Source organism: Melospiza georgiana, chromosome 6 (genome assembly GCF_028018845.1).
Source record: "Melospiza georgiana isolate bMelGeo1 chromosome 6, bMelGeo1.pri, whole genome shotgun sequence".
Taxonomy (NCBI): Eukaryota; Metazoa; Chordata; class Aves; order Passeriformes; family Passerellidae; genus Melospiza; species Melospiza georgiana.
The window spans coordinates 2999429-3020653 of NC_080435.1; the positions used below are offsets into that span (position 1 = coordinate 2999429).

The following is a 21225-nucleotide window of genomic DNA, read 5'->3' on the forward strand; positions in this document are numbered from 1 at the left end:
TTATTTAGGAGATTGTATTATTTGCTCTTTCAGAAATCAAAGTAGATCATATATAAAATTCAGCATGGCATTTAGACTCTGTAAAAAGGCATATTTGTTGTACTTTTTGTGCATTGGAGTCTTCAGAAATTAATGAGATTCAATTCTTCTGAAACTTTACCTGTACTGTGCTTATATGGGACATCACGTTCTCTTTGGGAGGCACAAAACTTTTGGGATCTGCTAGATAAGAATCTGATGTATAACAGGGATTTGTTTCCTGTTTTGAGACTCTGAGCATCTAGTTTAGAATCCTTTGAGAGAAAGGAGCTATTATAGGCAGGATCTTCTTGTGTTATTTTAGGAAAATCAAATTTTCTAGTTTGTGTAGCAGGTTTTGTGGAACAGGTGCTATCTTTTGTTAAGAGTAAAATAGTTGGCAGAATGGTGCAAGCTTTTGTGTGTGTGATCCCTTTACCAGGCCCGACAAGAAAGTATCTTTCCTTGTAAGTGGTATGTGGTTAGTTTGTTTGGGGGCTTTTGTTGGGTTGTTGGTTTTTTTTAGCCCTCAAGTCAGGGGTGAAGTAACACTATTTTTCTCTTTCCATTGAGTCTAAGGCTCTTGGTTTTGCTATGTTATCCCAAAATACCTTGAAAAAATACAGTGAAAGATGACTGTAGTTTGTCTGTGGTTTGGGTTGGGAGAAGGTTGTGGTTTGATTTTCCCATGATCGGCATCAGAACAAAAATAAAAGCGATGAAGGAGCTATGACCAGTTCCTTGTTGCTGTGAAAATCCTTGTGACTGCCCAGGGGAAAAAAAAAACCATAGTGGCTGAGGAAATACCTGGAAACAAATCCTGGTTTACTCCAACTGGAAATATCAGTGACAAACATAGGTGGGGTTATATATCACTGTACAGTGCATAGAATAGTTTCTTAATTCAAATCCTCTTGGAAAAGCAAACAGGGCACGTATTCATTTACTGTAAAAGCCCTCACGTATAGGGCTCATGTTTTCCTTTACCAGTGCACTATCTATTTCTACATTTTTTCTATTCACATTGATGTCAAGATGCAGCACTTAACAAGACACAAAATTTTTGTTTTTGTTTACTTTAAAGTTTCTTGTCTGATAATTTGATTCTGGTGGCTTATTTTACCAAGTATGAGCCTCACTATATTATACCTGACCCACACGCAGTCTGGTGATGAAACAGTTATCTTTAACTGGGCACTGCCCTGAGAGTAAGGCAGGAGATGCTTTGAGGCATTATCTTCAGTCTTCCAGGTTCAAAGTAGGAAGATTTTTATCAGTTATACTGTTGGAAGCTTGAGGGGGAAAGGAACTTGAAAGGATGGAAAAGGATCTTGATGTGGAGTGGTAAACATGAAGTAAATCATAGAAGGAATGCAGGATGGAAAGGAATGGTGGCAAACTAAATGCCATGATTATAGGCAGGATTAATGTAATTCAAATCTCAAAAGCAACAAAACATGTGCCGTGACTTAAATGAATGACAGCTTTCAGAGCAGAGTGTGGCAGTACTGATTCTTTTTGTTCTGATAACTGATTGTTTAGACAGGTAGGTGGGATTTTTCAGCCCTTGCAGTGAAGGTTGATTAAATTAAAATTAGGTTTTGTCAAGTAGTTAAGAATCCAGGAACTGAGTTAGCAGAACAGATGCCCAGTGTCTGAGGCTGGGGTGAAATAACAGACTCTTGTCCTTGGCTAGATGATTTTTTAAAATTGCTTTTGTGCTTAAAGAGAACTGCTCATCTAGAGCTTTACAAGACAATCATGGTGGTATGGTGGATCACTGGTTGTTTTGTTTATACAACAAGCAATGATGTTTCAGATTTAAATAATTTATGAAGGCAATTGAATGGTTTTGAACATCAAAACTTCCATGTAAAGATAGACATATACACTGGTTACTTATTAGATTAAAACCAATCTAGAAGCAGTCAGTCAGTACCTTTTGATAATTCAATAGATGTGATTTATTTGGGATGGATGTGGGAGCATGTTCAAAGGTCCATATGGAAAATACATATTCACTTCCCATATTCCGATGGGAAATATTCATGTTGTAGTCTGGAATTGGGGGTAATAGGTAAGTTACTCTTTTGACAAACTTCATATAGAAACAAAAAATGACCTACTTTGAAGTGTTCTAACTGAAAACATGGGCACCTTCATACAATAGCTAATGGTACAATTTTGACCTTTGGAAATAAAGCTCCTAGCAGTCTACCAAGAAGTCAAATTCTGATGACTTTGCTTTTGCTAACTAGGATTTTAAAAATACTGACTGAAGCAATAGACAAATATATCTTGATCTAATGATGATGTAATTTCATCATGTCAGTAAACATTTGCATGTGAACTAGTCTGAGCAGTTTAAAAAAAAGTAGTATGTATTGGATGTAAAATTCGCAAGCACGCTGGAGGTAACTTAGCTGAGGAAGCCATCAGAGCAACGTTTTAGTTAAATCCTGAGCCACTTAAGTCTTCCAGGTTTTGTCTGTGCAAGCTCATTAGCCTGTTGCTGTTGTCTGTTGATGCCCAGAACTGTGGGAATATGAGTTTGTGCAGTGTGAACTGTTACACGGTTGTCTCTGGATGTGGTGATGAGATATTTTGGTCTTTTGGAACAAGGAAACTTGCTTCAAAGAACACACATTCATCTTCTCTCCGTGTCAGAATGAAGATGTATTTTGGATTTGTGTGCTTGAGTATCACAGTGTCTTGGTTTGTTATTGTAACCTGGTCGAAATAGAATATTTTTGGGTGACTTTGTGTGTGTGTTTGTGTGCAGAGAAGTTAGACATTTATATTGAGCAGGCAGACATGCCATTGATCATGTTTCTTGGTTTGCAACATAATCTTTGGAGCTTCCCATTTGTTCACAGCTTGATAAAGCTACAGGCTTTAGAGAGAAAAAATATGTTCTTAAGCTTATTCAATGTGGTGCTGTTCCAAGTATCCCATGGAGAATGCTGTTTGGGAGACAGGAATGGGAAAGAGTCACTAGAGTAAATAAAAATGCTAGGTATGTCCATATGTATTGAATCTTGAGCGTTGAAATTCTTCATTAGAATTTATGTACTGTAAGGAAGCTGTTCCTGTCTCAGAGTTTAAAAATTAAGGATTTTGGAGCCTATTTTATTATCTCCAGTCAGACTTTGGAGTTTGTGTCACCAATAGCAATGAACAGTTCCTGTCAAGTTTTCTACTGAGATGAGTTGAGGCTTTTCTGAAAAATCTTTTTATTTAAACCAACCAACCAAAAAACCCCAGCAGAATGACAACAACAAAACCAAAGCAAATCAAAAACAGCAAATGAAAAACAAAAAAAAGGGGGCAGAAAAGTTTTTGTATGAATGGGAAGCTGTGCTTGGGGAGCTAACTTTCAATGGAAGCGTCTTTAAATAGGTGGATGTATTGCAAGCATGACATATCCTGAGTCTGTTTTGTAGTTTGTGTATAAGCAATAGGAATTAAGTGTTCTGTTTGCAACCTCTGTAAATCAGTTTTGTTATATCCCACTGCAGTAGTGCAATACTTACAGCACCAATAGAAATGCTGCAAATTTTGGTAGATTCACAGATAAGTTGGGTGACAGGGAACTGTAGATATGAAAAAGTGTAATAGTTCAGTAAACTTCTGCTGAAATAAACACCTGATGTGTTTTCCTCAGTCCAAGGGAAGGGGAAGTTGTATGTCCAAGTAGTATATTCTAACTTCTGTGACTAGAATTTCATTAAGTTAAAAAGTTTAATTTCCCGGATCTCTATTCAGTAATGCTAAACTATGAAGAATTTAACCCAAACTTCCATTTTTTTTAAGGACTGCTTGCCCCGATTTTTCTATAATAATTAATGCACATTTTTGTCCCGAGTAGAACCTGAAGTGTGTTTGTATTGTCCAGTATCTCCATGTTTGCTCCTGAAACTTTTTTATTGACAGAGTTAATAAATATACCTTTGTAACCAAGGGTTTTTATTAGTTGTGGGAAGATTACCCGTGTTATCTACTAGTTTAAATTTTAGGCTTCATTATTTACTGTGTACTACACACTGCATTGAAAACCAAAAGATAATCAGCTAAAGCACTTCATTAAAATCTTATCCAATGAGGAAAAAGCCCTAACAAGTGAGCTTTGTACTTAGGCCTGTTGCAGATGTAATTGAATATCGGGAGAGTGCTGTCGTGCATGCTGTTTGTGCCTCCTGAGCCATGTAGGGAACTGTCTGTCACAATGGTGGCTCTGAGCACAGCTGTGGTATTTCCCTGCTTGGTCTGAAGTGCTCCTTCTGAGGGTAGAAAGCTTTATGAAGATGTTTTCAATATACCAGTTCTTTTTCTCTGTTTCACTGGTTTTAAGCATCTAGCTTGAGGGATTTAACCTGATAAGAATCAAATTCTGAATCAAACTTAAATGTCTGTGGGTCTGAAGAGAAGCTGCTGCAGGATTATATTTTGTTAAAAAACCATTCAAAATCCACGGTATTAGCAGGTTGTGCTCTCACAGAAATGGCAAAGATTGGAAGCTCTGATTTTGTTGGCTGTTTCTGGGGACTGCTTGATATCTTGTATCAGCAGAAGGAAAAGCTACAAGACACAGCTGAGAGGTGTATACAGTTTTTCTTCACACACTCCCAAGTGGGATTTTTTTCTTTTGTTCATATAAGCTAATACTGGAATATTGCATGTTTTGCATCATGACTTAAGGGTTTTAATCTAGAAGAGGTGGAGAAATTGGCAGATATTTCATATGAGATCAGTTTCAAAATCAGGTTCCATGCATTCAGAGCTGAAATATATTGAACCTGGCCTTCAGGGCAAATTACAATGCTTATCTCTCTGATCAGGCTAGTGTTGGGAGGTGGGTGCTGTGAAAACATATTTGAGTAAGGTAATTTATCATTTGAGTTACAATCTTTGGCTACTTTTTAAAATTAAGTATTTGAGAAGTCTAAATGGTTTATCTAAGAAGTTAGTTTGCAGTCCTTTCTTCTTACACTAGCTTGTAGAATAAATCTCTTCTGCACATTCCTTTTTTGAGTTTCCTAAGTTAAGTTATGAAGCCTCTCTGGCCACTTCTTTCAGTCTCTGTGTTTCTTTTCAAATAGACATGGATGTTTCAAAAGTATTTTATTCAGAATACTTGTCTTATCACTGCTGTAGCTAAATGTTCTTAGATGCTGATAGTGAATGATGTACTGATGGTTCTCTTGGGAGTGGCAAGGACTGAAGAAGCTGGTCACTGCAAATTTTTCATGTGGTTAGTCTCTAAGAGGAAAAAGAGACTTACACTGTCCTTCTGTTGTGTTAACGATGGCATCTTGTAAATACAAACTCTTTAATTCAGTACTGCAGTTACAGTATATATGTTATGTAAAATGGTACGAAAGACAGCTGTGTAGCTAATGTCTGCCCTGGTGGCACATTCATGAGTACTCACATTTTGTATTTTGACACTGATGTAAATTCAGATGTCTGAATTGATCTCTATAGTAAGTTAATGAGTAGAAACTGCTGCCAATGGGGTGAAACATGAGGAAATTTTGACCTGCTTTTGACCTTTTCTTTAATAGGTAAGTTCAGTTCTACGCTCTACGAGACAGGGGGCTGCGACATGTCGCTTGTGAACTTTGAGCCAGCTGCAAGAAGAGCATCCAACATCTGGTGTGTGTGAAGGCCAGTCAAGAGTGATGATTCTTGTCTTACTGCAATCCAATATTTTATTTTAATTTTAAAAGGTTATTTAGTATGTACTACCAAAAAAATCAATTCAATCTGTTAACCATATACTTTTACTTTTGTGACTCAAGTGATTTTTACTAGAAGATAACATTAAGTTAAATATTTATCTCAGAAAATGAGTATTACTGCTAGCTTAACCAGTACACTTCCAAACTGAGAACTTGACAAATGCATTTTTTGTTGGCTTATAGAAAGTCTTTGTTAAAGAATTTAACCCATTTTTGAGAAAGCTAGGTGGCTGTTGACCATAATGGCTATTGAACTTCGAGTTGTGAAGCCGTTGTAAACTGATAAATTTATTCTGAAGTTCATGGATGGCATCAGACAGTAAATGGAAGTGTTAACATGCCTGAGATGAAAATTTGACTTGCAGCTGAAATAGCCAGCTACATACTGGAAAGTTCATCTGCTGTTAGAAAGATGCCCTTTCTTTCTCTGAAAAGATAGGAGGCAGAAGAAGGAAAAGCAACCCAAAATCTCCTGTGGCTTCCCACCTGCCCCCAATCCACTTCACTTTGTAGAATTGCTCTGAAGCTATTGCACCATGCTGAATGCTGTAATTCCTACCACATGTACATGGAATAGCTCTTGGAATTATGGAGTAATGGATATAAAACATCCCATCTTCAAATCTTTCTTTTGAGAGTATGCAAGTGCCTTTTGTAGAATTGAACTTTGACCAAAAGTTCTGGATTCCTTCCACAAAGCTGCCAATCCCTGCCTCTACTGCTTGCATGTTCCAGATGCAATGGCTTTGCTGATGGCTGCTGTTATGAAGTTGAATGTACTAATGGAAGGAACAAACTGGCCACTTCAGATAATCAGATCTCGGCTGTAGAGAATACTTGAGTTTGAGTGAAGTAAAGTTGGTAACAAAGAATGTTTTTATCTTAAGGCAAGGAACTGAAGGAAAGTTGCATAAATTTGATACAAGTCTTACAACCATGTGATTTACATGGAAAACAAACATCCAAAAGCTATCCAAAATTGGGGAAAAAAGCAGTGGTTGGATATGGACTCTCATACAGTAAGAGAAATTTCATCTCTAATGAATGGAAATTGCAAAGTAATTTTGCTCTTCTTACCAGAGGTTTAAGTTTTTAAAAAGCAGTTTAAGTAGCTCACTTTACTTGTGCTAAGTATATGCTATTTTTGACAGTCTTGGGATATTGATAAAAACAGTATAGAATTATGAGAAATTGCATGTGAACAACTAGAGGCCTCTGAACTTCTTTAGAGATGTGATTGATGTATCTTTACAAATCAGTAACTAACAGCTTATAAAATTTCTGTTTTTCAAGTGGAATAATGGCTATCATTGTAGTTTTTTAAGATGATTTAGGGACTGGGTGTTGAGAATATGTTAAGTGTAAGATTAAAGAATCACCTGGCTTACTATAGCTGTGGAATGTACCACAATTCATGAGACTAAGTGGCTACTTGAATTTATAATAAGTGACTGAAGGAAAAACTTAAAGATATTTAGATAAAATTCAAAAGGTATCAAAATTAATTTGGGACACTAGAAAATTAGAGTGACCTGATGAAATAAAATGTAGTTTATAATCTGAAGTATTTTCCCTGTTCTTATAGTGACACGGACTCTCACGTATCGAGTTCTACCTCAGTTCGCTTTTATCCACATGATCTAGTAAGTTTTTCTTACTTATTTTTAAAGCATGCAAAGAATCAGAACCCTATCCAACTTTATAGCACTGATTATTCATTCTGTGTGGTAGTTCACTGTTCTTATGAAAGAATTTTGTCTGGATTAATGAAGAGAAAGTATTTAGTATTGTAGTGCCTTCATATATACATAGAAATTAATCTTCCTGCATAGCACTTCTAAACTTAGTTGGTTTCCTCTGATCTAAAAATGAGTGATTTAAAAACACTCATAGAAATTGTTCTAAGATACCTTGTAAAAGTTTCCAAAGATGTGTACAATTTAGACAGTTTTCTTTCTGTGCATTACTGAGGTTAGCAGGCAGCAGAAAGACTAAATATTGTATTTTGACTAAAAGAAACTTCACTTGAGTAATTTTCCTGAAAAGAATTTAGAAATCTGTCATTGGAGTCTGATGTGCAAAATACAAATTTGTATGTGGGAAGTGGCTGGCGAATCAAGGCAGAAGCTTACACTGTTTCATACTGCAAATAGCTTTATAATTCCTTAGTTTTATGATTTGGTAGCTTTTGCACTATTGTCAAGTCCAGGCATACCTGTACTCTTAATTCTGAAGTCATATATTATGTTCTGAAAACAGTACAAATGGGCATGATTCTTAAGCTGGCAAACCAAAGAGAAGTATGTTGAAGTACCTAATATATAATCAAGAGGGAAAATGAAATACAGCTTTAGGATTTGGCAGAGGATCACGAGACCTCCATTTGCCTGACCATGCTTTTGATCAAGAATGTGCTTTTTAAACTTGGTGTCTGCTAGAGGAACTTGCTTTGCTTTCCACAGTCCCCCTCAAACATGTAGCCTTTAGAAAAAAGGCTGCATTACCTCTTCTATGATTTTGGTTTGCCAGTTTAGTCCCATTGGTGGGAATGATTCTGTTTTAAGGCAAATTTGTGACTGTAAAAGCTGAGCCCATGCACCTAAAGGGAAATTTCCACTGAAATTTATTAGTGCCATGAATGTTATGCTGATTCTACCTTTTAAGAAATGAAGCTTTTAAAAATTTATTGAAAAAGGATCTGTTTTCTGACAGTTTGCCTTAAATAGTATGGTTTGTCTTTTTTAAATGCCTTTAGAAAGGGAGTGTTCCTGCTTGTTTTTTCATTAGTATTTTTCTAGGGAGGAGAAGCTGGCTAAGCATAGTTAAGTACACTGATGATTTAAGGAGTGATGACAAAAATTTTATAAATCAAGACATTGAATGTTAAACGTAGATGATTGTAGGGAAAAAGCCCCTTCAAAAATTAAACCTGTAGTTTTGCACTTGATGAGTGCATGAGTGGCATGAGTATTAAAGTTTTAGTCTCTGCCTCACGCATTGTGAAGCTTTTTCATTAAAGCACATTTTAGCAGTATGTCAAGATGTTTCTTGGCCTGTTAGAAACTGGATTAGACTATACAATATGTACTATAGTGTCTTATTAGCATTGAGTACTCTCCTTTAGTATCTTTCATGGTTGTTAGTATTACTGTGATTTTCATGAGAACTCTAAACAAACTACAAAATAAGTAATAGTCGTAAATAGCACTTGACTGTTTAGGACAGAGCTTTTTCTTTGGTTCATTTCTGAGTGTATTCTGGATTCAGTGAGTTTGAACTTGACTGTTGGTGCATGACTATGTTGCATTGTCATGCATAAAGAACCATTCAGCATGGATTTAGATGCAGATTAGCTGACTATAAGAAATGTGTTGTAATTTATCTAAATTAATAATTGGATTATTTTTGTCGTGTATTTTGTCCATGTATCAGTTTACTTGTCTTCAAATTTGAAGTTTTCAGAGTAAATGGGATAATGTGCTTGGAAGATGCATTCATTTGAAATAAGGCATATGCTGAAATGCCAAAGAGTTGTTGTATGCAAACTGTTATTGCTGCTAGTCCTATTCATGTGCTGTGATAAGGACAGAAAAAGTAAGTAGAAGCCTGTGACAGTGCTTAACATGTAATTCCTCAGAAGTGAAACTGAGAGTTCCAGCAATATTTTTCAAAGCAATTTTCAGTATACATACAGTGATTTGATATAAAGGAGTTTTTGTTAATACTAACTTTCTTTTAGCTTTCTCTTCCTCAGATCAGGTTGAACAGGCTGCTAACAATGGATACAGATCTGTTGGAGCAGCAAGATATTGACCTGAGCCCTGACCTTCAGGACCACATGCAGCCTCAAGAGGAAGCAGCTCAAAAAGTCAAGCAGTACTATCGCTTTTGGATCCTGCCTAAACTTTGGATTAGCATCAATTTTGATAGATTAACTCTTCTGGCTTTATTTGATAGGTGAGATCCTTGTATGTTGCCAGACCTTAGAAAGCAAGATGAAAACAATTACTAAACTGTAATATAGATAAAACTGTCGTTAGAGAATTATACATACTTACTGTACTCTGAAAAATGAAAGAATAACACTGAATGTAGTTTTTTCTAAAATAATGGAGGCTACTCTCATTTTCTTCTGTAGCAATCAAAAAAGGAAAAAGGAAAGCAACCCCCACTTTGCCTGTGTGGGGCAATAATGTATTTGAAGGATCAAATAGAAAGATTCATTGCCAATCTTTAAAGCCTAGAGTATAGCCTTCTCCAAAAATTAATTAAAGGGTCTACAACCTGGCATGCACTTAGTCTTTTGGTAAACAGAAAGAATTTGCCTGCTGTTCCAGAGCATTTTTTCCAAGAGTCGTTTAATACTGTGACTTCTTGTCCCTGTACATTTACCTAGAGGAATAAAATGAAATTGATCCTCCGGTTACCAGCTTTTGGAATATGTATTTATATTTTGGGAATGAACCTCCTTGAAATAAACAGGATAGTAGTGATTCTGTCCAGGGAGGAATACTCATAACTCTGTTCCGAAGCACTAGCAATGTCATAGGGAATTATCTGTATTCCACTTGGCATATCTTACTCAAGCAAGAGTATTTTTAGTTTCATCATTAGAAAATCATGAATCAGGTAAGTTATCATACTTCTGTTTTTTCTTAGGCTTATCATCATCTTGGATGGGCTTTGAATATAGATTTACATTACAGACCGTGCTTCTGGTGGAACATTTGATTTTTTTCTAAAATAATCTTCTGAAGTTATCTTTTGCTGTTTAAAGTAAAATTCCCTAAGATACTAAGATAATGACTGCTTTTAGCTGTCATTGACATCCTGGTAGCTCCTAGCTTTGCTGAAGGACTTTGTGCTAGTAGAGTATGGAAGTTCAAATTTATTCTTAACTATTTTGCTACCAATATCATAACCCCTGTTAATTTTTGACTCTGACTGCTCTTTTGCAGATTTTTCTAGACATAGTTAGCTTTAAATTTTTTTTTTCTTTTTTTCTCTCCCTTTAAAACAGGAATCGTGAGATCCTTGAAAACGTATTAGCTGTCATCCTAGCTATTCTAGTTGCATTTCTGGGCTCTGTACTTCTTATAGAGGGCTTTTTCAAGGATATTTGGGTCTTCCAGTTTTGCCTGGTAATAGCCAGTTGCCAGTACTCACTGTTGAAGGTACTTGAATTTCTCTTCACTTTCTGTAAACAATAGATACAAATCCAGTTGGGTGTTGCAGGTTAGTTAGGGCTTTAAGGAAAACTGTGCATGCTTATAATGTATAGTAAACTTGGCCTCATGGGAAGTTTGATAGATGGTAATGCAAGGTCACATCACTAGAATGGTTCTACATATGCTTGTTAAACAATCCTTTATTTAGTGTTCTCATGCATTTTTTTGGTGTGTGAAGAGGAGCACATTCTTACATATTGAAAACCAACTATAAACTGAACTTGAAGTTTTATTGGTTTAGGTTCTAATTTTATGTAGTGTCTACGCCTCAGCATTCATAGGAGGCCATTATATCTAAACATATTTTTAGTCAGATAATTAATTTTTGTTAGACTGATGGTTTACTGTAATCTAAGAATGATCGATTGTTTTTTGATTTGACTATTAGGATGAAAATTAGATTTAAAATTAAAGTTCCTAATGCTGTTAAAAAACAGTAGAAATCCTGAAAATAAGAGACTTGGGGATTTTTTTAGAATTTTGGTTATAGACATCTACTCTTTAATTAGGTTTTATGGTTTACAACATCGTGCTATTTAAAGGCTGTGATGTGACTTATCAATGTGCAATTGTACAATTAATTGTAGATATTGTTAAAAGAACTTCAACCAAGAGGATGTGTATAGGTGAACACACTTACCTGTAGTTTGGGTAACTTTCCTCTTTTTATTTTGGTTTCAGAGTGTTCAGCCAGATTCTTCTTCCCCCCGACATGTAAGTCACGGGCATGTGCCACTGTACTAACCCTGCAGATGCAGAACTCCCACAAAGAATTGATCATTTTGGTTTGATTTTTCTGGCATTTCTCCTATGTTCCTTCTTACAAGGCACAAAAGGCTTGTAGTTGTCTTAGTGTGTGAGAAGGGACCTGCCTTACTCTTTGTATTTATTTAGCAAATCATGGCCTCCTTCCTGAGCCTAGCTTATGCTAGGGAGCCATGTCATAGTAAGGTTTTTGAAGAGTCTTTATTATTAATACACTGAGAAGTATTCTTAATGTTGCAATTTGCTCTGCTGGTATCATCTGACACAGCTTTGATGTTCTGTTTTAGAGGTGTAGCTCATTCAGTTGTCCTTGTGTGCACAGTGCTTTATTTTTTCCCTCTAATAAGCTGAGTTTGCAATGCTTTAGTGAACGTTAATGTTTGAGCATGGAAATGTTAACATTCTAGTATTGCACAATATGTTTATATTCTGTTGTCCATCTGCTAGATGGCCAAGACAAAATACTACCTTTATGTCCTAGATAAGATGTTTAAAAGCATTATTCCTCTACAGCAAGTCATTTATTTTGTGTAAGAAGTTGTATTTTGATAAACACCAATAGAGATTCTGTCCCCCCATGCAGCGGAAGCAGTATCTAAGTAATAAATTTAATCCCTTTTTCCTTAAAATTGATTTATTCTCAATTGCTTACCATGCCTAGTCAGAGCTTCTCTAGCATTTACTACTGCAAGCAACATAGCATAAAATATAGCTGAGACTAAGGGTATGCCTAGCTTAGTCTAATGTAATCTAACTGTTGTGTCTGTTATATCAAAGCCACAAGAAGCACAGACTGGTATCACTGCAAGGCAATGCTTTAAGGATTTTATGAAGAAAACTTCAAGATACGATGCAGTCAAGTTACTTTATCCACTAATAATGAACAAATGTTGGTGTTTTTGTGGTTTCTTTTTAAACAGGGTCACAATCGTATCATAGCCTATAGTAGGCCTGTATATTTCTGTTTGTGTTGTGGTCTGATTTGGCTGTTGGATTATGGCAGCAGAAACATATCTACAACAAGGTTCAGGTTGTATGGAATGGCTTTCACCAACCCATTGCTGCTGCTGTCAGCCAGGGACTTAGTTATAGGTGAGTGGCTTTTTCATGGATTTGAATTGCTTGCTTTACAACAGTAGAACTTTAGGGGAACGTTTTCCCCTTCTGTAGCTTTGCTGTAACAAATGGCAGATATGCCCTCTACTAAAATTTTTCATTATCTAATTTCTTAGCCCTTATCCTTGAACTTGCTTATCTAACTTGGACCTGCATACACTATTCTTTGCTAGGACCTAGCTGCTCGGTAGTTAAAAAAACATTTTGATTTGGACTCTTTCACACTCTCTGGGGGGACTTGTGGCAAATGAGTAGGAGTTCTCTTAGGTTATTTGTACTTAGCAATTGGGCAGAACAGTACAGACACAATTTTGAAAAACATTATACACAGTTTAAGTCTTACTTAATGTGCTTCTTCTTGGAACAGTCCTATCAGCAATGCCAAAAATACCAATTTTTGAGCTGCATTTCCATTTTGAGGTAATCTCATTGTTTTCTGAGCAGCGCAGTGCATTCAGAATACTGGTAACATTTAACTCCATTACCCCCCCTAAACCTATTGCAAAAAACAAACAACGTAAGCCCCAAAACAATAACCCTTTCCCCTGTTATGAAAATAATAACAGCCCTGTAGTCTCAAACAGAGCCCATAGAAAGGAGAGAGAGACGTAAACATTTCAATACCATCTTATGCTGGCAACTTTGTGCAGTGCTTTAATGGAGCAAAGTTATTTGGGTGAACTTCTATGGATCCCTGCTTTGAGTGGGGTAAGAAAATCTGTAAGAATATCTGTAAGATATTTTCAAGTTTGTTTCTTCTTTTGTTCACTGGAGCTACAAGTCAATAAGATGGTAGAAAAACCTCCCAAAACTGCCAGATTGTGTCTGTTAGGGTTATTTTTGTTCCTTCTATCCTTCAGAACTTAGAACTTTTAATATGCTGTTACATGTGAATTAGATCTGAACTACTATATGTGAACATGCATCTTTTATTCTTTAGGATGGAAAAAAAATATATGTACAGGTGAAGGCAAGGCTTTTATGTATTGAAATTAGGTGGCATTAATTTATATTTGTGTTCCGAAATCCTGTAATTTGCAGGTGTTTTCATGATTCCTACAGTTGTCTGTTCTTGTTTAAAAACCCAAAAAACCAGAAAACCCAGTCATTTAGGATTAGAATGTTCAGAAGTGGTGTGGGAAAATGAGTAAAATTGTCAGATACTATTAGTAGTAGAAAGCCTGGAGGTGGGGTGCTTGGCCTCCCTTTTGTCAGAGTGGCTGGTGTTAGGTTGCTCCTGCAACTCCAGACAGGCAGTTAGGCTCGGATCAGTCTCACTTACAATGAGTGAAAACTTACAAGTCTAATCTGTAAACACTCCTGGCTGATCTTTGCTAAATAAAAATGGACAGCCTGAATTGGCTTGTGTCCATGTCTACAGCAATTAAAATGAAAGTACTGTTGATTTGTATGACCTCTGTATTCAGTCAGTTCTGAGCCATTGAAGTAGGACTTTACATAATGTATATTTTCCTTAAAATTTATAATAGAAATATTTCAGTGTTGTTGAGTTAAAATGGGGTGTGTGATACCATAGAACTTAAACTGAAAAATATCTCACCATGCTGTTTTTTCATATTCACCACTTTTTTACTTTCTCTTTTTCTGTAGTGTTTACACTATGTTTCCCTATAGTATTCTTCATTGGTCTCCTGCCTCAGGTGAATACATTTGTGATGTATCTCTGTGAACAGCTGGACATTCATGTCTTTGGTGGCAATGGTGAGTGCTGTGTTTCTTCAGTGGCAAAAGTATGAGATGTGGAGCAGCCAAGATCAGTATGTTAGTTTAAAAATTTAGTGGTTACACTATTTTTATTCCTACCCTCTAAACATAGAATACTTTAATTGTGTTTTTAAAAAGCCTAGAAGTCTTCTGATTGATTATTGAGAAATAGAATTACTGTCCTAATAAGTCTGTCACTTCTTCCTCAACTGGTTTCTATTGTAGTTGACTATTCCCATGGTAAAGCTGTTCAATTAGTAGGGAGATTAAAAAAGCCACATAAAATGCTCTTAATAAAAATTACTTGTAGGGGAAAATAAAAATAGCTGTTCTGGTTTGAATTGCCTTTTTTTTCCATCAGAGGAAATTAGGGGGCTAATACCTTAAACAAACGGAAGTATTTTGTATTCTAACTTCGGATGGTAATAATGTTCTTTCTTTTCTTTTCATTTCTCTGATATTCAGCTACCACAAGCCTGCTTGCAGCACTTTACAGTTTTATCTGTAGTATTGTGGCAGTAGCATTGTTGTATGGACTGTGCTATGGTGCCCTGAAGGTGAGAAAAACTTGATGCAGAGTAAATGGGAGTTTGTTGGGGTTTGTTCTCTGCTTCCTGCTGTATTAAGTAACTAAAATATGCAACTACTTAAGTAGAAATATTAGTTTGATTTACTAGGGTTTTATTTTTGCTCAGCTGTGAAGTCAATAGAGGAGATGCAATGCAGGAACTAAGCAATTTTTTTTGCTTTTAAAAGGTGTGTGATTTGTGCCTGCTCTGATGGGCTTTTTTTATTGAAAACACATGACATTTACCATCATTTCCATTCTACATCAGTTCTTGAAAATATCATGCAGGTGACTTGTTTCTAGCAGAGTCTGCATGTAGCTGTATGTTAACCTTTAAAAGTGGCACATGAAAGTATTTTTTTCTGGTACTGCAAAAGTGAAATAGTATTTTTTAATTAATATTTATTTGACAATAAACCAATAAATAGTTTGTAGTGTCAAAGTGAAGATATGTTCCTATCTGAAGAGGAGAGTTCAAGAGTTAGCTGGCCAAGGAACACACATACACTCCCCCATATCCACCCTGTTTTCCTTGCTTGAAATGTTGTTTGAAAACAGTATGGAGTGTGATGCTGATTCTGTTTATTAATTTCAGGTGTTTTTCAATATCAGACATGCTCAGTTTACAATGAATTGTAGCACATGTGGGTCCAATTCAGAGTTGGCTGGCTTTTCCACTTTATCACAGAGAGTGGAATGTTCTAGAGGGGTTACTCCCATGATACTCTCACCTGCAGGACATCATTAGCTTTTTGTGAATTTCTGCACTTGTCTCATTAGCCTTTGGTAAACACATCCATTTAAGACAAGCAAGCTTTAGCAAGGAATAACTCTTTCAGCTTTGTAGATCCAGTGCAGATCAGGAAAACACAAATAAAGCCGCTGTTTAATCTGCATTCAGCACATTAGGAAAAATAAATCATGTGATGTTCATAACACACATGTAATGTTCAAAATTAAGAAGTGACTAAATACAGCTCTTAATAGTCTGTGGTCTCAAGGAATGCAGGAAATGCTTCATCAGGGTTATGAGAAATAATGACTGTTTAATGATTAAGATGGTGTAGATTTGAGAGATGTACACTGCTAGAGTTTTTGATCTGTAGTTAGGCAATGGTAAAGATGGAACAATATTTTTGTACAAAAAGGCCTGGCTTATTTTTGTGGAGTTGTAGTTAATTTCTCCATTCTCTGTGATACACGTAATTCTTGTGTGTCAGGTAAAGTGGTGTGTACTTTGTCTCCTTTTTATTAACATTTTGGTTCTGTCTCCAGGATTCCTGGGATGGGCAGCATATTCCAGTTCTCTTCTCCATATTTTGTGGTTTGTTAGTGGCAATATCGTATCATCTCAGCAGACAAAGCAGTGACCCTTCTGTACTTTTGTAAGTGACTTAGTTTGTATCTCTTCCCTAATGAAGAAGCAAGTTGCAAGGAAAAACTACAAATAATGTTACTTAGTATTGTTTGAGCTTGTACTCACCAGCACTAATCAAAAGTAGTATATTCTTGGTTCAATGGTTAGAAATTGTCACATTTTGCATCTAGTTCCTTCTCTAGCAATGACCTTTTTTGTGACTTCTGGTAAATCGCTTACATGCCAGAATCTGATTTAATTGCCTGCTGATGTTCTCCAAAATGTCACTCAGGTGCCATGTTTGTGCTGCTGGATTTGTTTGGAATAACATGTACCCTTATTGTGTTTAAAGAAGTGCTCAAGGCACTGGTTTAAGCTGAAGTCCCCAGAGTGACTTCTTGAATACTTGCACTTCATTTGTTGATATATTCTTCTGTTGAATATGTGCTCCAAACACTTGTTCAAATAATTATGCTAAATTATAAGGATATATTTTTGTGATGAGTATTCCCATATAGCATGTGGAAACAGGTATTCCTGTTATTCTGTGCTGGAGTAGAGAATGCTACTGATCTGATGCTAAGGGTGTTTGATTCAGTTAATAACGATACATGTAAAACAAAACAGTTCCAGTAGGAGAAACACCCCCCCAGAATAACCAATAAAAGCTTAGTCACATACCTAGGTGAGGTAGGGCTTGAACTTGGATTTAAATGTAGCCATAATGTTGGATGAATTTGATAAATATTGGCTGGGGGTAGATAGTGAAGGACCTCCTCTGTGAACAACAAAACTAATGATTCATGAATGTTTACACCAGAGGAAATTTCTTAGCTGTGGGTTGACTACTAAGCCTTGTCCAATTAATCTTAGTTCAGTTGATATGAGGTTCTTTTCCCTGGATACTTGTTCTTTTGTTCTTTCCAAAAACTATAGCCTGGATATTCATGTTTGATTGTGGTACAGTTAAGCATTGTAATACATTGCAATGTGTAATGTCCTTTGAAGATCTAGGGCTCATTCTGTACTGATCTTCTGTCCATAAAATGAAATAATATTTCTGCACTAAGTAGGGTGTTGTAATCACACTGAGAAGTTGTGAGACAGCTTGTTAAGACTAAAAACATTGCACGTGGGCTTCTAAAAGCTTAGGTGTAAGGTTTTGGAGCTTCAGTATCAGCAAGGCCTGCTAAGAATTTAGAAGTTTGGTCAGTGTGACTAATTCATTAATTAAAACAGGCTAGAATAGGTTTCATTTGTTGTTGCTGTTGAATCAAACCAAAGAATTCATGGTTTTTTAAATGGCATTGCCAAATAGGCTACTTCCAAATTTTGCACATTTCTGTTCAGTTATTTATGAGTTGAAGTTTTGTTTCATGAGTGCTGAATTTCACTTATAATTCAGTTATTGTTCAATTACTCCTGTGTTGCTACTAGAGAAACTGCAGTTTGAACATCTGGCTCCTGCTCTTTAATAGTCACTGTATTGTACAACAGAGAAAGAATTATTTTATAAGGTTGAAATATCTGTGAATTCGCTCAGCTATGTGAAAGCACTGATGTGCCAAAATTAATTTTTTGTGGTCAATTTGTAATAAACTTCTGACTTTGTTATTATTATAAAACCACTTAGAACAATACATGCTTTTCAGTGGGATTTTTTGTCTTTTAAGCTCTTTAGTGCAATCAAAATTTTTTCCTAATTCTGAAGACAAAAACCCTGAAGATCCTCTGTCTGAAGTAAAAGATCCTTTACCTGAGAAGCTTAGAAATTCTGTGGTAAGTAGGCTTTTTTATTAATTTTTGAATTCCATTTAAGCATTTACTTTGTGTTGGTTTATATAGCATCCATCCAGATCTTGCTTAGATCACACTTGTCACCTAGCAAGGTCCTAGTTGGAATGGATATCACAGCATTTCCTTTCAATCTGCAGCTGAACTCATGTGCTACACCTAGGAGTGTAATGCTGATATTGCAATTTTAAGTTAAAAGCAGAGGGAGTTGGAATTCCCTAGTGTGGATACAGTGAAGTATCACTAAGGATCTTCTTTTATCTCATGGATAGTAATAGATGATGCTTGTTTTTGTGTAGAAGTTAGTGGGAAAGAGTTAATAGTGGCAAAACTATATTAATTCAGTGTTTCTAATAATTGTGAGGAAGAGCTTTGTTCTTGCTGTTCCAGAAGTAGAAATTAAAAATTGAAAGTATTTTGGGGCTTTTTGTGGTTTGTTTGGGTGGTCTAAGTTGTTTCAGATGTAACCTTTCCATTTACTTAAACACTACTTTGAATTTTTAGTGCAAATGCACTAAAAATATAAAGAAAATGTTTAAATATTACTGCTAAAGTATGTGTTTAAATATTACTACTAAAGAATATTGTTTAAATATTACTACTTCCATATTTATGGAAGTAGTAATATTTAAACATTATTCTTTTTGACACAATGTAGCAATAAGTTAGAGACTTAAGCTTAATATGTTCAACTTGTACCAAAGAAGGTTGAATATGCATTTAGCTTTAGGCTGAGCTCTATAGCTGGTTTTTCATAATACAGCAGTTAGAAGTATGATGAGGTGCAGTGTGTGGAAACTGCAAATAAATATTTAGAGCAGAGAAACTGCAATTCTTTTAACATTTAGCAGGAAAGAGTTACCACAGGAGCTGCAAGCTCCTCTTTGAGCTCTCAAACTGTGGTGTTAGTCTCCAGAGGGGCAGAGGAGCTGAGGATTTTGATAGTCTTTCTTACTGTGGTTTTTAAAATCAGGACAGCTGATTTTAAAAAAGCAAGTTGTAGCCGAAGTAGTTAAGGCTTTGCAGCAATAATTTCTGTGTGTAATTATTTGTCCAGTTTTGGAGTAGATAATCCTTTAATGTTTTTTTGGGCTGTAAATGTTGATGCTGTTTTTACAGAGTGGGAACATATGTACACTTGAGGCCCTAAGTACGCATTGCCCCCTTGTGGCTGCGGCTGGCATTACAGGTCTTGAGGCAGGGCTTGTTTTCGTTGTTTGGGAGTAATGGAAAATTCAGACTCGTTCCTCGGGGTCATTCCAAAGCTATCCTGTACCCTTCTGCAAAGTCAGAAGAGGATTAAAGAGCCTGGTTGTTTCACCTGGTTGGTAGCTTGGCCTCAGCAGCACTCATCCAGGGCTCTTAATTGCCCTGTAGACTAAGCACTAATTAGATCATAAAGGGGAAATTTGATTGTCCCTTCCAGTGCTTTCATCAGGGGACCCTTACACCACCTCACAGTCCAGGATTAGAGAAAATACTTGATGTATTGATTTGTCTTGCCCCACTGTGAGTCTTTTGCTTAGCTGAACTGATGCTCTTAGCTGTAATGTTTGTCTTGTGAAATTTCACCTAACTTCAGTGGAAGTAGTTAACACTAGCATAATTTAAAAAAATCTTTAATCAGTTTCAGTGCTACTGCATTTGTGTATTAAGGAGGTATTGAAATGTTTCACTCTATCTTGGGGATAGTTTCCAACTTTAATGATTCTAACAGGTCAGTCAAAGCTGGTATTTTCTAAAATTATTTTATTTTGACTCCACAGAGTGAACGATTGCAGTCTGACCTGATAGTGTGTATAGTGATTGGTGTCCTCTATTTTGCAATTCATGTCAGTACAGTATTTACAGTTTTACAGGTAAGATGTTACCTCGTGTCTTCAATTTGCCTTCTGTATGCAAATACTGTGGTGTGATATAAAGTGTGTTCTGGTAGCTCACTGAGTCTTCTGGATAATTTTAGCCAGTACTTAAACATATAGCATGATAAGTACGTGACTGACTGAAGGTCTTCACTTGTATGTGCTCAAAAGATCATCTTCCTTAGCTCTTTCCTAGTTTCTTCCTATGTTTTAGATTTTTATTATAGCCTCTAAAACAAAACACCCTCTTTTGAGTCATCGATCTCAAATAGCGTCAGAATTGTTTTGAAATAAGGAAAAATGAAACTTCAAAACAATGTTTAAAATGTTTTGTGGCTTAAGTATGAGAGGCTAAACCTTGACTCAGCAGTTCCATGCTGGCATGGCTCTTCGTAGACTGTAGTATAGGGCAGTATGCCTTTATTGGAATGATTATTTACAGGACTTCAAAGATCATTTGAGTTTAAAGTTTTTGACTAGTCATTGTAGCTAGTGCTTTGGATACTTTTAATGTGTATCTGTGGCTCTTGGTGATAATGTCATGGGACTAGATCCTATGCTTCAGTTTAGGTAATGTGTTTCCCTCAAGAGCTGCAGTTACTGAGTTTTTTATTTTGCTGGTCCTATTATAGAGCCATTGGCTAGCTGATGAATAGCCCTATGGAAGGCAAATGAAAATTTCTGGCATGTATTTTAGAATACATGCTGCATAAAGTAAGAAACTAATTTTTAAAAGCATATGCATTTAGGTAATTTCATGTCTCTGTGGTGAAGTGCATTACTTAAGCATGTGTACTTGTGCTTTCTGAGGAAAATATCCCTTCTAATATTGTGTTGCAGGATTTCAACACTCCACCTGAATGTTACTTTCCCCCATGTTTGAGAGACTGGGCTGTATGCTCTTCACCAGTTGTATATTTCAATAGGCTTGGGCTTCACAGAATTCACCAAGAGCTTATGACAAGATAATGCAATCCTAGTTTTGCAGTTATCTAGACTTATGTAGAAATTTAGAGAAAATTCTAATGTGTAGAAAGCATTGTTGTGAAAT

At 36.1% G+C, this 21225-nt stretch overlaps 1 protein-coding gene across 8 annotated transcripts in view; it reads left to right on the forward strand.

The window, feature by feature from the left end:
* PCNX1 (pecanex 1) overlaps positions 1 to 21225 on the forward strand; it is an 86597-nt gene that overhangs the window by 37524 nt on the left and 27848 nt on the right. For 4 of the 8 annotated variants that reach the window (XM_058027410.1, XM_058027411.1, XM_058027416.1 and 1 more), the window contains 11 exons: positions 5583 to 5673; positions 7345 to 7402; positions 9499 to 9716; positions 10780 to 10933; positions 11669 to 11701; positions 12673 to 12844; positions 14480 to 14590; positions 15059 to 15150; positions 16437 to 16546; positions 18192 to 18297; positions 20079 to 20171. In XM_058027410.1, the coding sequence (XP_057883393.1) occupies positions 5583 to 5673; positions 7345 to 7402; positions 9499 to 9716; positions 10780 to 10933; positions 11669 to 11701; positions 12673 to 12844; positions 14480 to 14590; positions 15059 to 15150; positions 16437 to 16546; positions 18192 to 18297; positions 20079 to 20171 (1238 nt within the window). The remainder of the gene's footprint in view (positions 1 to 5582; positions 5674 to 7344; positions 7403 to 9498; positions 9717 to 10779; positions 10934 to 11668; positions 11702 to 12672; positions 12845 to 14479; positions 14591 to 15058; positions 15151 to 16436; positions 16547 to 18191; positions 18298 to 20078; positions 20172 to 21225) is intronic. The other 4 variants (XM_058027413.1, XM_058027417.1, XM_058027414.1 and 1 more) reach the window with 3 other exon arrangements.